The sequence below is a fragment of the Maylandia zebra genome, linkage group LG3 (assembly GCF_041146795.1).
Source record: "Maylandia zebra isolate NMK-2024a linkage group LG3, Mzebra_GT3a, whole genome shotgun sequence".
Taxonomy (NCBI): domain Eukaryota; kingdom Metazoa; phylum Chordata; class Actinopteri; order Cichliformes; family Cichlidae; genus Maylandia; species Maylandia zebra.
In genome coordinates this window covers 13,307,169-13,326,854 of record NC_135169.1, presented here as the reverse complement: position 1 = coordinate 13,326,854, position 19,686 = coordinate 13,307,169, and the positions used below count along the sequence as shown (strand labels likewise).

The window sequence follows — 19,686 nt, the reverse complement described above, 5'->3', positions numbered from 1 at the left end:
AGGGCCAGTGAAGAGGAGGACACGGAAATTGGGAGGAAGAAGGAGAAAGTGAAAGATGAGGATGTGGTGAGAAAGTGATGACATGATGAGGAAGAGGAAAAGGGGGGGGGAACCACTCCTCTGGCTCCATCTGGTGGTGAGAAACATAAACTGCACTGACTTTTCTGTTACTCTTTTTTTCTTGTAAAAATGTAAATCACAGAAAAACGTTATTTTTTCTAACTTTATTAAATGATTTGATGAGACGGGCGATGAACTGTGGGGGAACTGATCCACTAGTCCTTCACAGTGAAGGGATCTGGAGGTTCTGTCACTGTTGAGTCAACTTATCCCCTTAGACTGCAGGCCGAGGTACTACCTGTATCTGCATGTGGTTATTTTCATGTCAAATAAATTGTTATTTTTAACTGAAAATTTTTTAATCATGGATTTAAGTGGAGAAATGTTCCTATGATGAGTTTCTGGGCTCAGCCTTAGAGTGAGAATAGCTCAGAGAACTGCTGCTGCTCCACATCAAAAGGAGCAAGCTGGCTAGGATGCCCTTCTGGGAGCCTCCTAGCTGATGTCCAACAAGGAGAACACCCTGAGGCAATCACAAGAGAAGCTGGGGAGACGATGGGAGATTTTCAGTATGACAATGATCCCAAACACACTGCGAGTGCAGTAAAAGCCCACCATGATACAAAAACACACAGCGGACCACTATCAGTCATGGATTTTCTGAAGCCCAGATATTACTGATGAAGTGTGGGCTCATCCTGACAGAGAACATGACAAAAGACAACATCTAATGTAGAGCTTTGAATGTCCTTCAAAAAGCCTGGAGAACTAGTCCCGCAGACTACTTAAAGGAATTACAAGAAAGATTTGCTAAGTGAGTTCCGGCTGTGTTGAAGAATAAAGGTGGTCATACCAAATATAGACTTGCAAGCTCGTTGACAAACTCTGTTTTTGCCTTATATTTTTTGTTTTTATGTTTTCCAAGAGCTACTACTCTGAAAAATAATTAATTGAAAATTAAGGAATAAATGAGATCTAAAAAGGAAAAGTTTTATGTGTTTTTATTCTCCTGTTTTCCACATTGTTGGTTTGTCCTTCACTCTGATTTCCTGACTCGTTTTTATTTTCCTTTCCTTTTTGATTTTTATTCATTTTATGTTGTTGCCACCTATTCTGTTTTACTGATTTTTTAATGTCACCTTTGCATAAAATAATTAAAATTTACTCAGATGAAAGAGATCTGGAGAGGCCTCCCACCTGTTAATCATAACAATCACACAGCTTCAGATACATTTTTCCAGTATTGATAAATTCGTTTATAACGCACTAAACGTACTGTGTGTATATAATGTCTGTAAGCAGTCATTTTATATTCTTTTTCATATATATATATATATATATATATATGGGCTTAGCAAATTCACTGGGCCACCTTTCACAAAAACCAGAGGACACAAATATGATTCCTTAATGCTTTGTAATTTCAGAATACATTATCTGGTTTACCTGTTTACCTGTTTAGACATTACAAATAACGTTTAAGTTACAAAAAAAAAAATCCCATGGTTTGGCCTGAAGTAGCACAATTACCATTTCTTTGTGTCTGTGAAGGTTCTCAGTCATCCAGGTCATCGTAGTCAAAGGAGCTTGCAAAGAAAAGCGTCTGGACTTCTTTAAGTTGCTTGAAGACGTTTCACCTCTCATCCAAGAAGCTTCTTCAGTTCTAAGGTCAAATGGTGGAGAGTCCCAGATAAGAAGGACAGACGCAACAACATTGTCATCCCCTATGTAGCCGGTGTATCAGAAAAACTCAGGAGAGTTTTCTCCAAGCATGACATCCCAGTGTATTTCAGACCCAGCAACACACTCAGACAGAAACTGGTTCACCCGAAAGACAAAACGCCAAAACACAAACTTAACAATGTGGTGTATGCTGTACAGTGCAGCGAGGAATGCTCAGACCTCTACATTGGAGAGACCAAACAGCCACTTCACAAGCGCATGGCACAACACAGAAGAGCCACCTCCACAGGACAAGACTCAGCAGTCCATCTGCATCTTAAGGATAAAGGACACTCTTTTGAGGATACCAATGTTCACATTTTGGACAGAGAGGACAGATGGTTTGAAAGAGGAGTGAAAGAAGCCATCTATGTCCACTGTGAGCGACCATCTTTGAACAGAGGCGGGGGTTTACGACACCAACTCTCTGCCATCTATAATCCAGTTTTGAGATCCCTTCCCAGACGCCTTAATGCCCACTCACATCCTGGGCCATCTGACCTCAGGAAATCACATGATAGGGTGGGGCCAGGTTTCACAATGAGCTCACCCGAAACTCTGGCTGATTGGGACCCACACCCAGTTTCACACCTTGGCTCAGGCGATTAGAGGATCATCAGGAGGTCCTTTTGTCCCTCTGTGGGGGGTCACTCCCACTAGGTTTAAATCTGGGACTCTCCACCATTTGACCTTAGAACTGAAGAAGCTTCTCGGATGAGAGGTGAAACGTCTTCAAGCAACTTAAAGAAATCCAGACGCTTTTCTTTGCAAGCTCCTTTGACTACCACTTCTTTGCTTTCATAATATGATGATGCAACTTTAGACCAGATGTGCACTTCCAGTCTGTTGACTGGTATAAAAAGCAAATAAAAAACAAACCCAAAACCCGATGATTCATATCCGTGAACACAAATGCACAGGCAGCTATTTGTGACTTTACCCCCCCACATTTTGCTACTAGACTGGGCCAGACCCCAAACACCCCAAAAAACTATTTTTTTTGCTAGCTTGGGAGTTGTGGAGGGTTGAGCTAACCCTCTTCCCTACTGTTTTCATTTGGTTGTAGGAGCTGGAGTGGGCAAGTTAATGACTTGCATGTCTTTGTTACCTTTCATTGTCAGGCATGTCAGATTTCGTGTTGTTGTTGTTTTTTTTGTTTTTTTTTAAATCGTAAGTCAAATTTGTTCCATGTAAGTTCGTACTTTATGTTTAATGTGAAAATAAATGCAGCCGCCCTTTTCTACAAATCCCCTGTGGGAGAGGAGCTGGAGTGGGCAAGTTAGTGATTTGGAGGTCTGTTTCTTTTACTTTTCATTGTCAAACAACGCAGGAACACACCAGTGTAACCAGTTTGAAAAAAGAAAAGAAAAAAAGATCCGTTACCACGATAAGCTAATGTCACGTATTTTTAAGCAATGGACCCCAGTACATAAATCCAAATTCCATTCAAATATATGATGAGTCAGAAAGCTTTAATGAGTCATTACTTCTCCATCTGTTTTACAAGCCACTGCCAACATTGCTCATACATTTGAGTAAAAAAAGCATTTTTTTTACATTACTGTAAAAGATTTTTTTTTTAAAACCAAACTTTTATTCAGATTTTTTTTTTTTTGCACACAGAACATGTAAACGCACAAACATCCACTCACTTACACAAGCATGTGTCCGAGTGTCATTACCAAATTCAGTCATCATTCCCCTGAAAAGGCCAGTTTTGTTCAGGTTTACACCTTGTCTTTTACTTTTAGTCTAGAGCTACCGGTTTTGTGGACTACATGTGATTGAGAGCGCTTCACTCTGGACTCATCCTTACACTTTTTTTTTTTCTTAAGCAGTTTGAACATGGGAAAAAAAACAAAAACCAACCAATTGATAGCGAGGTTTGGAGGGGGTTTCACCCGCTTGCCTCAACGATTAAAATAATAAAAGTAATACAAAAGTACATGACAGTGCTCATGTCTAAACAATCAGTTTATTGGTGCTGCCTCAGAAAACAAGTTTATTTTGAAAATCAGTCACTAGGAATGTGTTTGTACTCGAGTTAAATTCTAAATAAACAAGTTTATAAATGGTTCATGAAAAATGATGCTAAAAGTATAATGCAACAGTTTGTCCCTGACATTTATTCCGAACATTTAAATCTCTCGTTTCATCGTGTCCTACGTGGCGGAGCGTTCGTATGGATGGGTGTCAGTGGTAGAAGTGGAGTTATACTCCGAGATGATGTGATTGTCCATGTGGGGCTCAAAGTCCCTCTGAGCGTATTTTGGTGGTGGAGGCTCAGAGTCAGGGGGGAGGTTATGTTTTGAATCAGGATCAACGTGGTTGGGGGGCCGGAGAAGATTTGGGTCCATGCCGAGTTCGGACTTTCTGTGCGAGGCGTTGAATGTAATGCTGTGTTCAGAGGGAGTAGAGGAGGAGGAGAAGGCTGTGTGGTTCAAGTGTCCGTCAATCAAACAAGACGAATGCAAGTTAGCAGGTGCAACAAGACCCACCGAGAGTGGCTTTCCCTCGCAGTTCAGCACCGACGCCGTCTCCTCGCCTGTCCGTCCTCCCGAGGCCGGACTGGAGGAGTGGAAGTCAACTGGAAGCAGGTTCACGGTGGACGGCGTGGCAGCTGTTGTCAAGCCAATTAGAGTCAGATTACTGGAACAGGGGGAGTTAGGGGGTGAGACATCATTCTGAGTCCTGGAATCACTAACAGAAACGGGAAGTGATGTGTCGTGAGAGTTGACTCCTGAGTACATGCCGCTACGTGCCGGGGGACCTCCAGCAGCACTGCTGAATCGATGAAAGTCAACGGGTGATGCCCAGAAGGAGTTGTGAGTCTTATTCCTGCAGCCGGCGGAGGTAGAGTGAGCAGGAGCTGGCTTCTCTTTGGACCAGCCAGCAGCTGAGTGGAAATCAATGTCCGATGAAGAATTCACAGGATTTAAGTCGACGGGTGAGAGGATGGAAGATATTCCCATCGTGCTCTCCCTGGTGGAATGTAAAGCTGAGGAGTTTAAGGAGTAATAACGAGAAGCCGTGGGAGTCGAATCACACGCAAAAGAAGAGGAAGAGGGAGCGACAGGAGGTTTGTGACCGGAGCGATCGAAGTAAGTGGTTAGTGCTCGGACTTTAGAGAGAGCAGCTGAAACGCTGCTCATGTTGGCCGGCTTGCTGCTCAGTGCGAACGTGCTGGTCAGATGTCTCTTCAGTGCAGAAATGGGCGGGATGGACTCGCTGTCGTCAGGCAGCTTCGCGGGCGAACAGGAGTCGGTGGGATTTAAACTATGCAGAATTGGTCCGGCAGAGGTGTGATCTGAGTGGAGGTCTTTGTTAAAGATAGGGGAGCGGCGTGGACTCCCAGCATCTTTGTGTTTTAGTGGTGGCGGCGTGTTCCTGTTGTATGACCGAACCGGGCTGGCCTGTCTGAGGAGCGGAGGGGCATCCCTCCCCTCCTTCCATTGCTTGAGTTGAGATGGCGAGTTTATGGACGTAGCGTCCTGATTCTGGACTGGCTGCTCCTCAGAGAAAGTGGATTTCCAGCTGTCCTGCTGTTGATGAGCCTGACTAACGCCACACGGATCTCGGTAGCGCCTTTTTTTGGAGTCTGGGGAACAGCTGGCGTCAATGTCCAACGGGGCTTCACGTTTAGGTGCAGTGATCCTGTCCAGGTCACTTAGGATGGAGGCCAAGAGGTGGCTGTCAGAGGTTGAAGCTTCAGTATGTCTTTTATGAAGAAGATCAGTCATTACGCGGGCAGCATCCTGGTCTCCCATTGGTCGAGAGCCCACGCTCACAGAGCCCATGTTTCTGTGACTGTCGGCGTTGGGTGTCTTTGGATCTGTCGCTTTGATTGGTCCTTCTACATCAACATCCAGGTTCTCCACGTCCACCTCGTGATCGCTGTTGTCAATGGCGATCAGTCTAGCTGCCTTGGAACGGCCCGCCAGCTCTGTGTCCGACCCATCGTATCCTCGGTCCAGAATGTCAACGGGAAGCTCTCCGATTTCAGCGTCCAAAACGCCGCCCACACTGGCCGAATGCACCAATGGAAGCGGAGGAAGGTCTGAGAAGTCGACGGTCTGCTGGCTGCTGAGTGGGCTGCTGCTGATACTGCCGCTATTTTTGTTGTTGGCGTCGTCGTGGGTGCTGTCGCTGTCCAGGGTGATGATGACCGGAGAGCTGACAGAGAGAAAGACAAAGAAATAAAATCAGAATAAAATCAGAAATAAATAACAGCAACAATCCTCATCACTTGAGTCTTCTGTGATCAATAATGGTGTTCTTCTACAAAGGGATCAATACATAGATCAATCCCACCTGAAGTACATATTGTGGTAAAAATCTTAACGTTATCCATCCATCCATTCGCTTCCGCTTCTCCTTTTCAGGGTCGTGGGGGGCGCTGGAGCCTATCCCAGCTGTCATAGGGCGAGAGGCGGGGTACACCATGGACAGGTCGCCAGTCTGTCGCAGGGCTAACACACAGGGACAGACAACCATTCGCACTCACATTCACTCGCACATTCACAGCTAGTGGCAATTTGAATTATCCAATTAACCTATCCCCACAAGCTGCATGTCTTTGAACGGTGGGAGGAAGCCGGAGTACCCGGAGGGAACCCACACAAACACGGGGAGAACATGCAAACGCCACACAGAAAGACCCCGGCCTGATGGTGGAATTGAACTCAAGACCTTGCTGTGCGGCAACAGTGCTAACCACCGTGCTGCCTATCTTAACGTTATTAAAGATTTTATTCAGCATTTGTGAGCATTTATAGCCTTATTAGTGCAGAAGACACCCACATGACATTTGTTGGACTGGTGAACACATTTTAACTCTGCAGTAAGCACAAAACTGAGTTGGTGTCAATTTTTAGCAGAGGTTAAAACTGCTTTTTTTTCCTGGAAATTTTTACTGTACTTACGGAGCTTACAAATAATACATATTTAATCCTGTAATGTGTATCGTATCTGTGAAAAACCCAAATAAAACTTTTAAGAAACCATCTGCACAAATAGAAAAAATTATTCATTTAAATTAAAATTTGTATCTGCAAAATGATATTTATTTTCCTTTTTTCTTCCTAGTAAAAGGTTCAACAAACAGGTTTTTTTTTGGCATTTATTTAATTGTTCAGGCTTTACAAGGTGAAAAACCTCAAATTTGGACGTTTTATTTGGGGAAATTGTAAAGTTCAGCCATTTCTTTTGTTATTAACCTCCTAGGACCTGCCGTCCACATATGTGGACATCACATTTTGGGTTATTTAGACTAAAATACTCAATTTTGCTCTACATGGGCCTGATATCCACTTACGAGGACATTATACTGCCACTGTTCTATCAAAATTTGAAACGAATATCCTCATATGTGGCTCTTATTTTTCTTAAAAACAAAAATAAGGTTAAAAAAAAAAAACTTTGTTTTTACATTCATCAGGCCCCAATATGCCCAAATATCAAAGAAAAATTAAAATGCATGTCGTGGAAGAGTTCGGGTCTTAGGAGGTTAAAGTAACGTTTTGAACAAAAAAGTAGATTCTACTCATAATGTTTGCATCACCAGAAACAAAAATGAAATTGGACAAGAAAATTGCAGTCTCTGCACCTACGTGAATGTTCCCCGCAGATGGCTATAATCAAGCTTTTCTGCAGACACAGTGTCTGAAGGTTAATAATGAAACAAAAGATGGAAGCTCTGCCAATAAAATTTTAAGTCAAACAGGCAGATTTCCTCAGGAAGGCAACAGAAGTGGAGCCATCATCAGAGATGGATGAACTCTCTAAACACAAAGGAAAGGAGTTTCAATGCTTCCTTACTTGCCTCATTTAGCAGAGGATACATTGAAGCATCATTCATGAAAGGAAAAGAGATAATGACATCACAAAATTCCCTGAGACAAACAAAATACCTGCTAAGTGTTAGATGATATTAATGTTTACCATCCGTTACACGCTACAACCTGATGTTGACCCTTAAATAGCTGAACTCTGAACGCCACGCTGCTGCAACCTTAAAAATTACCGTATTTTTCAGACCATGAGGCGCATTAAGGGAAACAAAACAGTCAGATAACTTAAACTTTACTCAACTCATTCTTCTTGCCTTGTCTACTTCCGTACCATTGATTCATTAATGTTGAATTCTCTCGCAGCTGCTCTATTCCCATGTTGTTGCAGTATATTAATGACCCAAATACATGAATGTACTATTGCTGTGTGATTTATTACTATTACTGAAGGTTACTCGCCATACCAATACCAACTAGATATTTAAATCTTAATATAAATGAGTAACAGTAGAGTGGACATTAGGTAAGACTGCACTTTTTGCAGCAATCTTGTATAGAAAACTATTCCACGCGTATATAAAACAGGTCTGTGGCTCCGAACCGTAGTAAAGGGACCTCTGACTAATACGACAGGTTCCGTGTTGAGCTTGTAGCCGAAAACTAGCTTTACTTTGTTGTCTGCGTCAACTTTGCTAGCGAGAGACAGAGAGAGGCGTTGAAACGCTACTCCACTGGAACTTATTGTTTCACATGAACACCGTGTACAGTCAAGTCTTAATAGCTTACTTACAACTGGACTTGTCAGGCACTCTTTTTGGCTGCAGTGGTCATTATTATATTTACATGCTTCCAGCTCCCGTTTCTGCTCGGTGACAACTTGTACTTTTCAACTCTCCTTTTTTGCACACAACAGGTATGGCAGTCTATTCTCCCTGCAGCATGGACTAAACTGCCCATGAGGCTACATTCTTTAGGGCTATGCCTGTAACACTCTGCCTATTGCCTTGATATAAAATTTTTAGAGTAATAATTTTCGCAAGTAGAGGTGACATGGGCCGTGAGATTGAGACACAGGCATTAGAGCCTGCTAATGCGTGTTTTGTTCGGGTTTCCATCCATGCCATGCCAGCCATGTTTTTTCGCACACAATGCATTCTGGGACGAGGACGTGTATTGGTTGTCGGCAGTTTTCCATCGGTGCTTTCGTTCAGCTAACCTGTTTTGTTTTTTAAAGTGTAACAACAGTTTTAATTAACTTGCCTATTAGTGACCTGGTTACGACTTGGTAGACCAGCACTATCTGGTCTTTGAGTCTGACGTTATTAGCCATGTCTGGGCCCAAACTCAAATGATCACTGCAGCATTACTGAGAGTTGAAAAACTGTCTAAATTTGCTCATCTGTAATAAAATGATCAGCGTTCTGCTCTGCCAGGTGTAACAATTAAGTTTAACATCCAGGCATCCATGAAAATGGAATTTACGTTAACTGAGTTAGAAGTTAGCAGGCAATTAGTTTGCTAGCTTCCATCTAAATATAATATACCATGTTCTGACCGAGAGATTTATTTAACAAATTAAAACGTACAGCTCTGCTATCACTTCCAACATAAATGACAACAGGAAACTAAACAGCAGTGACTTTTGTAGGGTTACTGAAGTTGGGCTAATGATAATGATGTGCTACGTGATCGCTAGCGCGACAAGCTATGTTAGCATAATATAAACAGTAAAGCTGGAGGACGAACGCTAACGAACAGAGGACTTATGTTTGCAAAGTTTGGTGTAAATGTTACAGAGCTGCGGTGATGTCACCGTTTGCAGGTCCTTAAACTTAGACTGCGTTACTGGATATAATGCCTGTGTTACAACTGTTGCAGTATAATACTGCTGCTGCTGGCACTTTGTTGGAATTGGACGTCATCACTAACATTGCAGGGTGGAAATCCCGTCGTTAAGTCTGACGTCACTAGCCGTGTCTGGGTCTAAACTCCGCTGCAGGTCCATATATCAAACGATCACTATGGCATTACTGAGAGTAGAAAAACTGTCCAAAGTCTTTCATATTTAATAAAATGATCAGCGTTCTGCTCTACCAGGTGTTTAACAATTGAGTTAATTGAGTTTAACATCCAGGCATCCATGAAAACGGAATTTATAACATTTAACGGAGTTAGAAGTTAGAAGCTAGCGAGCTAACTTCCTGCTATCTAAATACAATATAGCATGTCCTGACTGCGGGGTTTTGGAAACAAATTAAAACGTACAGCTCTGCTATCACTTCCAGCATAAATGAAGACAGAAAACTAAACTGCAGTGACGTTTGTAGGGTTACTGAAGTTGGGCTAGCTGGTATATAATGATGTGCTACGTGACCGCTAGCGACACAGCTATGTTAGCATAATATAAACAAGCTAACTTTTTTTCTCACTGGATAAAAGTTACCGTGAGTGTTCTCGGTGGTCAGGAACAAATGTAATCGCATGGCAGGATGCTGTAAAAGGACCAAACTTCAGCCAGGAGAACAACTGAGATAATCCATCCACAATACGAGGTTAGTCATTCTTATACTGCTGCATGGGCTGGGCTGTAGCTACATCCTAAGGTTTTAAAAACTGAGCTTAAATAAATGATTAGCGGTAATAAAATCCGAGGGAGGTCAACAGTGATCACTGACTGTTTTAGGAGCTTTTCTTAAATAGAAGAAAATACTTAACATTAAACATGTTAGCAACACAAAAGCCATATTAAACGCAGACTACTTTAGGCCCGGAAGTAGGATTCATCACGTCATCACTTAACGACTGGATAGACAGGTGAAACACGATAGATCATGTTCTGACTGAGAGATTTCTGGAAAAAAAAAAAAAAAAAAAAACGTAAACGTACAGCTCTGTTATCACTTCCAACATAAATGAAGACAGAAAACTAAACAGCAGTGACGTTTGTAGGGTTACTGAAGTTGGGCTAGCTGGTATATAATGATGTGCTACATGCCGCTAGCGACACAGCTCATGGCAGGATGCTGTAAACGAACCAAACATCAGGAGAACCACCGAGATAATCCATCCACAATACGAGGTTAGTCATTAATATACTGCTGCATGGGCTGGTCTGTAGTTACATCGCAAGGGTTTAAAAACTGAGCTTTAAAATGATTAGCGGTAATAAAAACCACGAGAAGCCGACAGTGATCACTGACTGTTTTTAGGGGCTTGTTGAGATTAAATCGAACAAGATACAAAACATTAAAACATGTTAAAAACACAACAGTCTTATTAAATGCAGACAACTTTGGGCCTGGAAGCACGATTCATCATGTTATCACTTAAAGACCAGATACCGGTCATGGCTGCCCAAAGAACATCTGGATTAAGACAAACGGCTTAAAAAAAGTTGGTACTTTACAACAAACCTTCTCAGTCGCCGTTGCCATTGGCAAGCAGTAGCCGCATAGACACCAGTAGTTTTCCCTCACTCTCTCGTCCTCGTGTGACGGATTGTTTTCATCTTCATCTAAACTAAGTACTTGTTGACTATTTTCATTCGCTCTCTCGGTTTGATCTGGTTCAAACTGGAAAGGTTGAACAGAAGCCATTTCCAGTGCACTGCTAACTGTGAACTCGATGCGGTGCAACCATATGACGTCACTACCCAGAGTGTATTGAGAAGTAAATAACAATGGCGGCCTACTGGTAAATGGTTTTATATAAAATGTGTTTAAAAGGAAAACATTTGGCGTATTTTAATACCACATGTGTTATTGAAAGCACAGTACATATTTTAACGCAAACATGTCTTGATAGCCGGGGTTCCCTTTAAAAGAAGACGCAGTGCAGCAGATCACTTTTGGACTAACAAAGAAAGTAATGTCTTGATGCATTCTCAATCATCCAGGAAAGTAAATCTCCAAAAGCTGATTCTGTTCATCTGGACGTAGCGTTTTGTGGGAGAAAGGTTTCGTCACTCATCAAAGTGACTTCTTCAGTCTCAGCTGACTGCAGGTTTCCCCAAATCTTATAAACCAGGGGTGGGCAACTCCAGGCCTCGAGGGCCGGTGTCCCTGTAGGTTTTAGATGTGTCCTTGAACCAACACAGCTGATTTAAATGGCTAAATTACATCCTGCAGTTCTCCAGAGGCCGGGTAACGAACTAATCATGTGATTCAGGTGTGTTGACCCAGGGTGAGATCTAAAACCTGCAGGACACCGGCCCTCAGGGCCTAGAATTGCCCACCCCTGTTATAAACAGTACATTTGCATAATGACTGAAACCAGCCCACTGAAGGAACAATGGGCTGGGAGGTCAGTTCCTTAATCTTAATTATGCAAATTGTCATGACCATTGATCAACAACCACTGACCAAAACCCACTGATCAATGGCCATGAGTACCATTCACAGAGAGTTGGGGAATGGCTGCAATCACAGCATTGTAAGATGGCGAAAGATGTACCCTTAGGCCCCCTCCTCGAAAGAAAGTAATATATCCTAAACAAACCAGAGAAATACAGGCAGAAAAATCCACCTTTAGGCTGGAAATGTAGCAGCAGAAATGTAGCAGCCTGTAATTTCTAAATAGCATTTCTGTTCCCCGTCTGTGAGCAAAGTGTGATGCAGGGATTGACAAAGACTTGTAGAGTGGATGTGTAACATCTCACATTCAAAAACTGATATCACCTGTGCAAACGGTACACCTGATAATGATCAACAGAAGTGTTTCATCACTGTGTTCATTTAAAATAACTGATTTCACAGTTAATCAGGTGACGACCACTTCGCTTCGTCTCAGACTCTTCTTTACGTGTTAATTACTGTCAGCTGTATGAATTTGTGTAACGTGCTAAAACAAACCTTTTTTTCCCCTCCCAGCAGTGTGACACCTCGTACCTGCTCTGCTGAGCCTTGCGATGACGTTTCCGGCGCCGTTTGTGGGCAGGAGGCTGCGCCCCGTCGGCGGTGATGGTGCCCTCGTAGATGATCTCCACGCTGGGGCTGCGGTCTTGTCTGGACCTCCGGCTGCTGCAGAGGGAGAGCATGGAGTGAGCAACTTCTGGAAACGTCATTAAAACACCTGAACCACAGGAAGCTATTGAGAGGTCTTCCTCATCTGTTGAGCTGAGCACTTCACACAACAGCTGGTGAGATGTTTCAGCTGACAGTTTTAGAGTCAGGAAAGCAACTCTAAAAAAAGAAATCAACAGTAAGAGGAGAAACAACACGCGAACATGAAGCCTTTTCATTGCTGAAAAGAAAATCCCAAACATTAATATTAGACTGAGGTTCATTTAAACTTAAGAAAATACAACAAAACTGTGTCTGTTTCCAGAATAAAGAGGAATACGTTAATGCTGATCTCTCGTGGTAAAGGATTCATTTTTCGTGCATCGTCCCCTGAATAAAGAGCTGCAGCTTAGTGATTAACCAAAGATAATCATTTTCAAAACCTAAACACTTGCTTCTTCTGTTTACCTATCAATCAGATCTAGCTAGAAGCAGCCATCACATCAAAATGTATAAACAATGTTGCTAGGCACCACTGGCCTGCGGGAACGCTTTTACATTAATATTTATGGGTTCAAAATCACATCCCCTGTGGGGAATTCATTTACATGATTTTGAAAATCACAAGAGGTCAAAACGATGAGAACCAACAGGCAACATCCCAGGTAGGAAATGTTTCTTAGTTTCACCGTACAACCAGTGACATCATGTCTGCTTGTGCAAGTCGCGCTTTGTGGTAGCTTCAGTCGGCAAAATAAATGTGTCAAATTACCGAAAAACTTAGTAGCTCAAGTTTTTCACTCAAAGCACTGTCCTGTGATTTTAAAACAACCTTTTTGTCAATTTGAAGAAAATCAGAGTGCCTTATGGTCCGAAAAATACGGTACAAGTCAAATGAAACCCAAATCAGAGGTGAGGGTGGTGGGTGAAACCGGCTTATCCTGCAAATCAAAATTTGTCAAAAACAGTCAATAATAGACCACTGATAATTTACACTCTTCTGGAAAGTCTAATAATAATAATAATAAATCCAGTGGCCTCTTACCTCTCGCCACCGTAGCCACTGCTCGCCCGCCTGTGCCTCTCCCTTCTCCTTCCTCTGTCTCGCTCCTTCCTCTTCCTCCTCTCTTTCCTCTTCTCCTTGCGAATACCGCCACTGCCGCTCGGCCTCCATGTGGGATCCTTGACATTGTTGTCCAGGTGGCGGCTCTTGCATTTCCTTTTCCCGCCGGGTTTTTCTCCGTGATGAGCGCTGTCGCTGGGGGACAGCGTGGGCGTCGGTGGCGTCCGCGGTGGTGGTGGGGGAGGACGTGGTGAGGACGAGGAGAGGGATGGTGAAGAGGCAGAGGAGGTGAGAGGGGACACCTGGGCGCAGGGGTACTCCCAGCTGGAGTCCGGCGGGCTGGGCGACGGCGGGGAGCTGGAGTCAGCGCTGGAGTCAAACGGAGGCGAGGAGCGGTGCCGCATCATGGCGGGATAAATGGAGCGATTTGGGTTGAACAGAGTGCCACTTTTCCTGTGCTGATTGCTGCTGCGTTCTTGCCTTCTCTTCCTCCTCTTCTCTCTTGCTGCCTCACTGGTGGACTTCCTGTCTCTCCAGCTCCCCATCTCCTGCTGCCGCTCAGTCTCTCCAGGCGTCGCCGGGCTGAGCGTGCACACAGAGCTCCTGCTCCGACCAGAGCTCCCTGACCATGAGCGTGCACGCGAGCGCTGTCCTGCCACCTCGCCAATTTTCTGCCCCTTGTCCTGCTCCTCTCTGTAAGTACCTGATGTGGAGGGAGGGATCGCTGGTAGGTAAGAGAGGGGAGGTGTTGCAGAGGGGGGAGGAGGAGCCTCCTCCTCTTTCTTCTTCTCTACCTCCTCTTCTTCTGTGTCAGAGGAGAGCTGCACCAACTCTGGCGTCCGTTCTGCAATCGGCTTCTTGTACCCAACGATGAGACACTCATCCTCTTCTCCCTGCCTTTCTCCTCCATCCTGATTGGCTGCCTCCGGCAGGGCAGGACTGAACGAAGATGAAGGCTCGGCGGTGGAGTAGGAGGGGCCTGGGGTTTCATCGTCCCAACCCGAAAGGCTAAGGACACTCGCTGTTTGGATGGGGTCATCTTGAGCTCCCACCTCCCTCCCCAGCCTCTCCTCGGACCCTCCCCCTGCCCCCCTCTCTTCATCCTCCCCCTCGGAGATGGCAATGACAGAGCTGCCATCGGACGAGCTGCTCATCCCATCCAGTTCCACTGCAGTGTCCGGTGGCTCGTACACCGCCTGCAGGTCATAGTTCTCCAGGCTGAGCGACGAGCGGGCGAAGCTGATGAGCTCATGCAGGAAGTGCTCAGTGCGTGCCAGCAAGAATGGCCGCAACTCTTCTTCTATGTTGGGTGTATTCTCCAGGCCGTGGCGGGCGAGCCTTGCCATGATGATGCGCTGAACGATGTCAACCAACGAGGTGTGCGAGCCATACAGCACCGTGAGCTCCCTCCGCAGCCAGGGGCGGAGCCTGTTCAAGTGGGCAGGGTTCCGACGGAAGCTATCTGCCGTGATGTCACGCTGTCCCTCGTTGCCGTGTACTCCGGCAACCCCACGGACCCGAATGCCACAGCGATAGAGGCCACGGCGAAAAGCCACCGTCTCTCTCTCCCTAAGTCGACGCACGGTTCCACCTTCACGCTGCAAACGCTGCCTTGCCGCTAAGCGAGTCATCAGTCGCCGTGATGCCCGGTCATTGGGGGCAATGGGTGCCACTGCCCCTCCAAGGCCTGTTAGTCCTTCAAATATCACACCGCGCTCCACCAAATCAGCACCTCCTCTTATCCTCTGTTCCTCCCCATCCTCACTGTCCTCAGCAACGACTGGAGGGTGAGGAAGAGGAGGGAGTGGAAGGGGAGGGGAATCGAGGTACCACTCCCAACTCCCTGCCCTCTCCTCCGCCCTTCTGGCCCCTCTCTCCCTCCGCCGCCTCCTTGTTGTTGTCTCGCCAGCCTCTGAGACCCGGTGCCGCCTCAGCATTAGCCTCATTTGATGGCTGCTTCTTGCAGCTGACGCCATCGCTGCCACCATTGCCACAGTAGCGGCCACGCTGCTGCTGGGGGGCGCTGAGCGTAGCGTATATTCCTTGAAGTCATCCTCAGCTTGGTTCCGGTAAAAGATTGAAGCAAAGGGCTGCTTGCAAAGCGGACACTCTGGCTTTTTGTGAGACCACTCCTGGATGCACGGGAAGCAGAAGCGGTGCTTGCAGCGGTCCAGGAATGCCAAGTTGTTGAAACGGTCCAGGCAGATGGGGCACTTGGAGTCAGGCGACGCCTCCTCTGCTGCCATCAGATGGGGGCGTGCTGACGTTGAGGCGGAGGACGCGGGTGGAGACAAGGACGAGGAGGATGTGGCCGCAGTAGAAGATCTGCTAGCGTTTTTCCTCCTGCTGCCACTCTCTCGACTCTTCTGCTCTTCATCTTCCTCCAGCGCAGCACCACGTCCTGCAGCACCTGCGGCTGCATTGTCACGGCGGCGAACGCGCAGCTTCATTCGCGTCGGTGCCATCACCTGAAAACAAACAACGCAGGAAGAAATGTGTCCTTATTCAGCTTTCAGGATTCAGAACTGTTGAGTACAGGTGAAATGACACCTGCTGAGAACAAAAACAAAGTCCTGGATTACAAATTAATCAGGTCACATGGCTCCCCAGTGCTTCACTTTGATCTAAAAACACAGGAAAGCTGTGGCACCAACACAGCTAGCAGCTACTGCTTCTTTGTCACTCTTTAAATTTCGCTACCCATTTGACTTTCTGCTTTTATATTTGACTTTTTATTGAAAAATAACTTAACTGTAAATCAAAGCCCCTCTTGTGGTGCTGTTCTTTATAGATTTATACTTCACTGATGCTCCTTGTAGCCACTATGTTAGCGTGCTAACACTGACTAACTGAAGCTCACAGTCAGGATTGAACACTGCGGTAAACACTTTGCACCTGTCAGAGCCTCTGTTTGTTTAAATCATCCGTCTGTTTAACCCTCCGTCTGTGGAAACCCTTCACACAGTTGTGTTAATATTAACACTGATTATTATTCTAATTATTCACCCAATTACCGACACGGAAGGACTCCCCTGAGTTTGTTAGCCTGCTAACACACCAGCTAGCTGTTACCTAAGCCTTCCATTTTGCTTAATTCTATCAATTCTATAAAGACCTTTAATTTTGCAAAGATTATTCGCGAAAAATCTAATTGTTTAAATTAAATATGTTTTTTTGTTTAAAGATTTTCAAGCTAGGGATGCTCATCGTTGCTTAAAAACCCTACATGCTATCTCTGGCTAACAGAAGCTCCCTGCCTGTTAGCATTTAGCCCACATTTGTTATTTTCTACGGTCATTATAAAAATCTGCGTTTAATTACTTGGCTTTACTCTTTAATTCTTTCTCCATAACAACAATGATGTTTTAAAACATTATATTGTTTATTTTATTACTTACAACATATTCTAGCAGGACCGATGCCGAGGTTGCTACCAGACCAACATGCTAACCAAAGCTAGCCGGGTTCAAACAAACGGCTTCCCCCAGCCTGTTAGCATGCCTGTTAGCTTCGTACCTGAGCTGAGGAAGCAGCAGGCTCCGCGGGTTGCTCCTCATCCGGATTCTTTCTCCTCCTCCGGGTCGAGCTCCGCGCTTTCAGCGGCATCCGCCGTCACCGAGCTCAGCGATGGCCCCGGACACACTGTATCGATCCGTTTAGAAACCGACTGCTGTGAGAAACACACACATCTGCCTGTCACTGTCCTCAGAAGCGACGCTCCTCACAGCTGGAACGAGAAAAACGCCGCGATGGATGATGGGAAATACAATGACAGTCGAGTTTTCTTCGTCTTCTTCTGTGGTCAGCCCCCACAATCAGTTTATCACTGCCACCTAGTTGGGTGGGGTGATGGTACGAGGATTCTGAATGCAATCTGCAGCACAGGGTGTGAGGGACAGCACCAGAGGCGGAGCCAGACATTTGAAACACCTGGGGCTTAGCCCTAAAGGGTAGTATGCATGTGGGATTTTTTTTTTTTTTTTTAGAATATGTAGAATAGGTAGAAATGACTGAAAGATTAATTGGCTCTGTTTTGAGTTTTGTTCAAAAAAGAATGACTTCATATAGGAAAAAAATATATCACATATACAGGACACCTTAAGCTAGGTTTTTAATTAAGCAGCAAGGCAGAACAAAATCAGGGCTGTATCAAGACACAGGGACTAAACCCCAATTCAACCAGACCCAGAACTGATCCGGAATTAAAACAGGACTACAACAGTTCAAAATCAGGACTACTGAGGACTTAACCAAGACAGAACCAGAATCAGAACTAGATGATAGCAGCACTAAAAATCATCATAGACCTGCACTACACTTATTTTTTAATTCTACCAAAGTCCAATATTTAGATTGAGAAAAGTTTATATAATTATTTATCCTTGTTGTGCAAACAAGCCTGCAAAACTTAATAAATATAGAATTTGAAAAATAACAAACCTAAAAAGAAACACTAGGTACGAGATACATGAGGTCCTGTGATACGGTGATACTTCTGGTAAACAACCATGTGACTAACATGTGAGTCTCACCTGCTCTTGTTTCACCTCTCTCTGTGTGTTCCTCTCTCCTTCTTTGTGCTGACAATCATCAAATATACAGTTGAAACCAGATATTTACACACAAACACTTTTTTAATTGTAACATCAAATCAGACTAAATGTTATTTTTTTAGATTGATAAATATAAAAACATATTTGTTAACTTTAAGAGTAAAGAGATAAACTGTCTGTATTTCTTAATTGTAAATGGCACCAAATTGTATTCAAACTTGAGCCACATTTATGGAGCTCCACAGTTCTCTTCCTGGTGTTTTGTTGACATCTCTTGATGTTCCCATGTCACAGAAACAGGCTCTGTGTTTTGCCTTGTATGCATCCACAGCTGTGCCACCAGTTTACTCACATGGACTCTACGAACCAATCAGAAGCTTCTTCAGCTCAGAATGGAATCGTCTGCAGTTTCTTATTAATTAACAATAAACTTAGTGTACATGTGCTCCTAAATTTGATGAAAGTGATAAAAAATAGAAGCTCTGTCTCTCTTTATTCTGACATTTAACTAATTCAAAAGATATTTCAATATTTATTTATTTTATACTGAACAACATACAAAGCATAATATATAAAATAACATCTACCTGAGTTTTTCTTTGAAAGAAGCCCCTTATGTCCATTCTTGTATATCAGTGCATTACTGAAACCGATTTATTTAGCCATGGAGGGAAACAATTGAAAATATGAAATAAACACATGTAAGCTGAGACTCTCTAAAGAAACAGCATTGTTGTTGTTCGGCTTTTCATTTCGCCATTTGTTGATTCACTTGAAGAGCGAGTAACGTAATATTGGTCAAGTGATCAGTTTGATATCAATCTTTCGTGATTCACCGTCATATTTACATTATTTGTACAGTACAAATGATTTGCTTTGGTACCTGGTCAAACTTCAGTTCTCCTCTGTCTGCCTGGCTGCGTTTCTCCAACAGCGCACTGGCAGGCAGCAGCTGCCCCGCCCCCCGCTTAGTGTCTGAGCTCGGATCATACCAATATCAGGGGGGATTCACGCACAGTCGTAAATTCCCACAGTGTGCACTATGTGCTTCGAATATTGTGTGTAGTTTTTGTTTTATACAGTTGTCAGCCAGGCATCTAACTATGAAAAAATTACACTCCAAAAGACCCCGGGCTTCTGACAAAACAACCCGGGCTTAAGCCCAGTAAGCCATACCCCCGCTCCGCCCCTGGACAGCACGGGGGGATCTATGGGCTCAAAATATTTTGCACTTGTAAATAAGGATTTGTATGTGTGTAAAAAAAGATTTGTATGTGTAAAAAGAATTTGTGTGTGCTTAAAAAAGATTTGTGTGTGGACTTAGCCAAAAAATACGTGAGATAGTCTGCACTCAAGTTTCAAGTTACAAGTACGAATTGTGACCCTATTTTTCGTCCTTTCATCTGATTGGCCAATGTCATGTCAATCAGAGAACACATGGGTTTGGCTTTTTTACACACACACAAATTCTTTTTACACATACAAATCTTTTTTACACA

General features: G+C 44.2%; 1 protein-coding gene across 2 annotated transcripts; it reads right to left on the bottom strand.

Moving 5' to 3' along the window:
- Nucleotides 1–3,235: 3,235 nt before the first annotated feature.
- Nucleotides 3,236–17,431, bottom strand: LOC101475943 (uncharacterized). 2 transcript variants are annotated; one of them, XM_004575230.4, is made up of 4 exons: nucleotides 17,151–17,431; nucleotides 13,617–16,102; nucleotides 12,458–12,589; nucleotides 3,236–5,955 (listed from the first exon to the last, which is right to left on the bottom strand). In XM_004575230.4, the coding sequence occupies exons 1-4, from the start codon at nucleotides 17,238–17,240 to the stop codon at nucleotides 3,945–3,947; spliced, it is 4,719 nt and encodes a 1,572-aa protein (XP_004575287.3). In that variant the 5' UTR covers nucleotides 17,241–17,431; the 3' UTR covers nucleotides 3,236–3,944. The 2 variants fall into 2 exon arrangements, with proteins under 2 accessions (XP_004575287.3, XP_004575288.3); XM_004575231.4 differs by having other exon boundaries at nucleotides 17,033–17,168.
- Nucleotides 17,432–19,686: the final 2,255 nt, after the last annotated feature.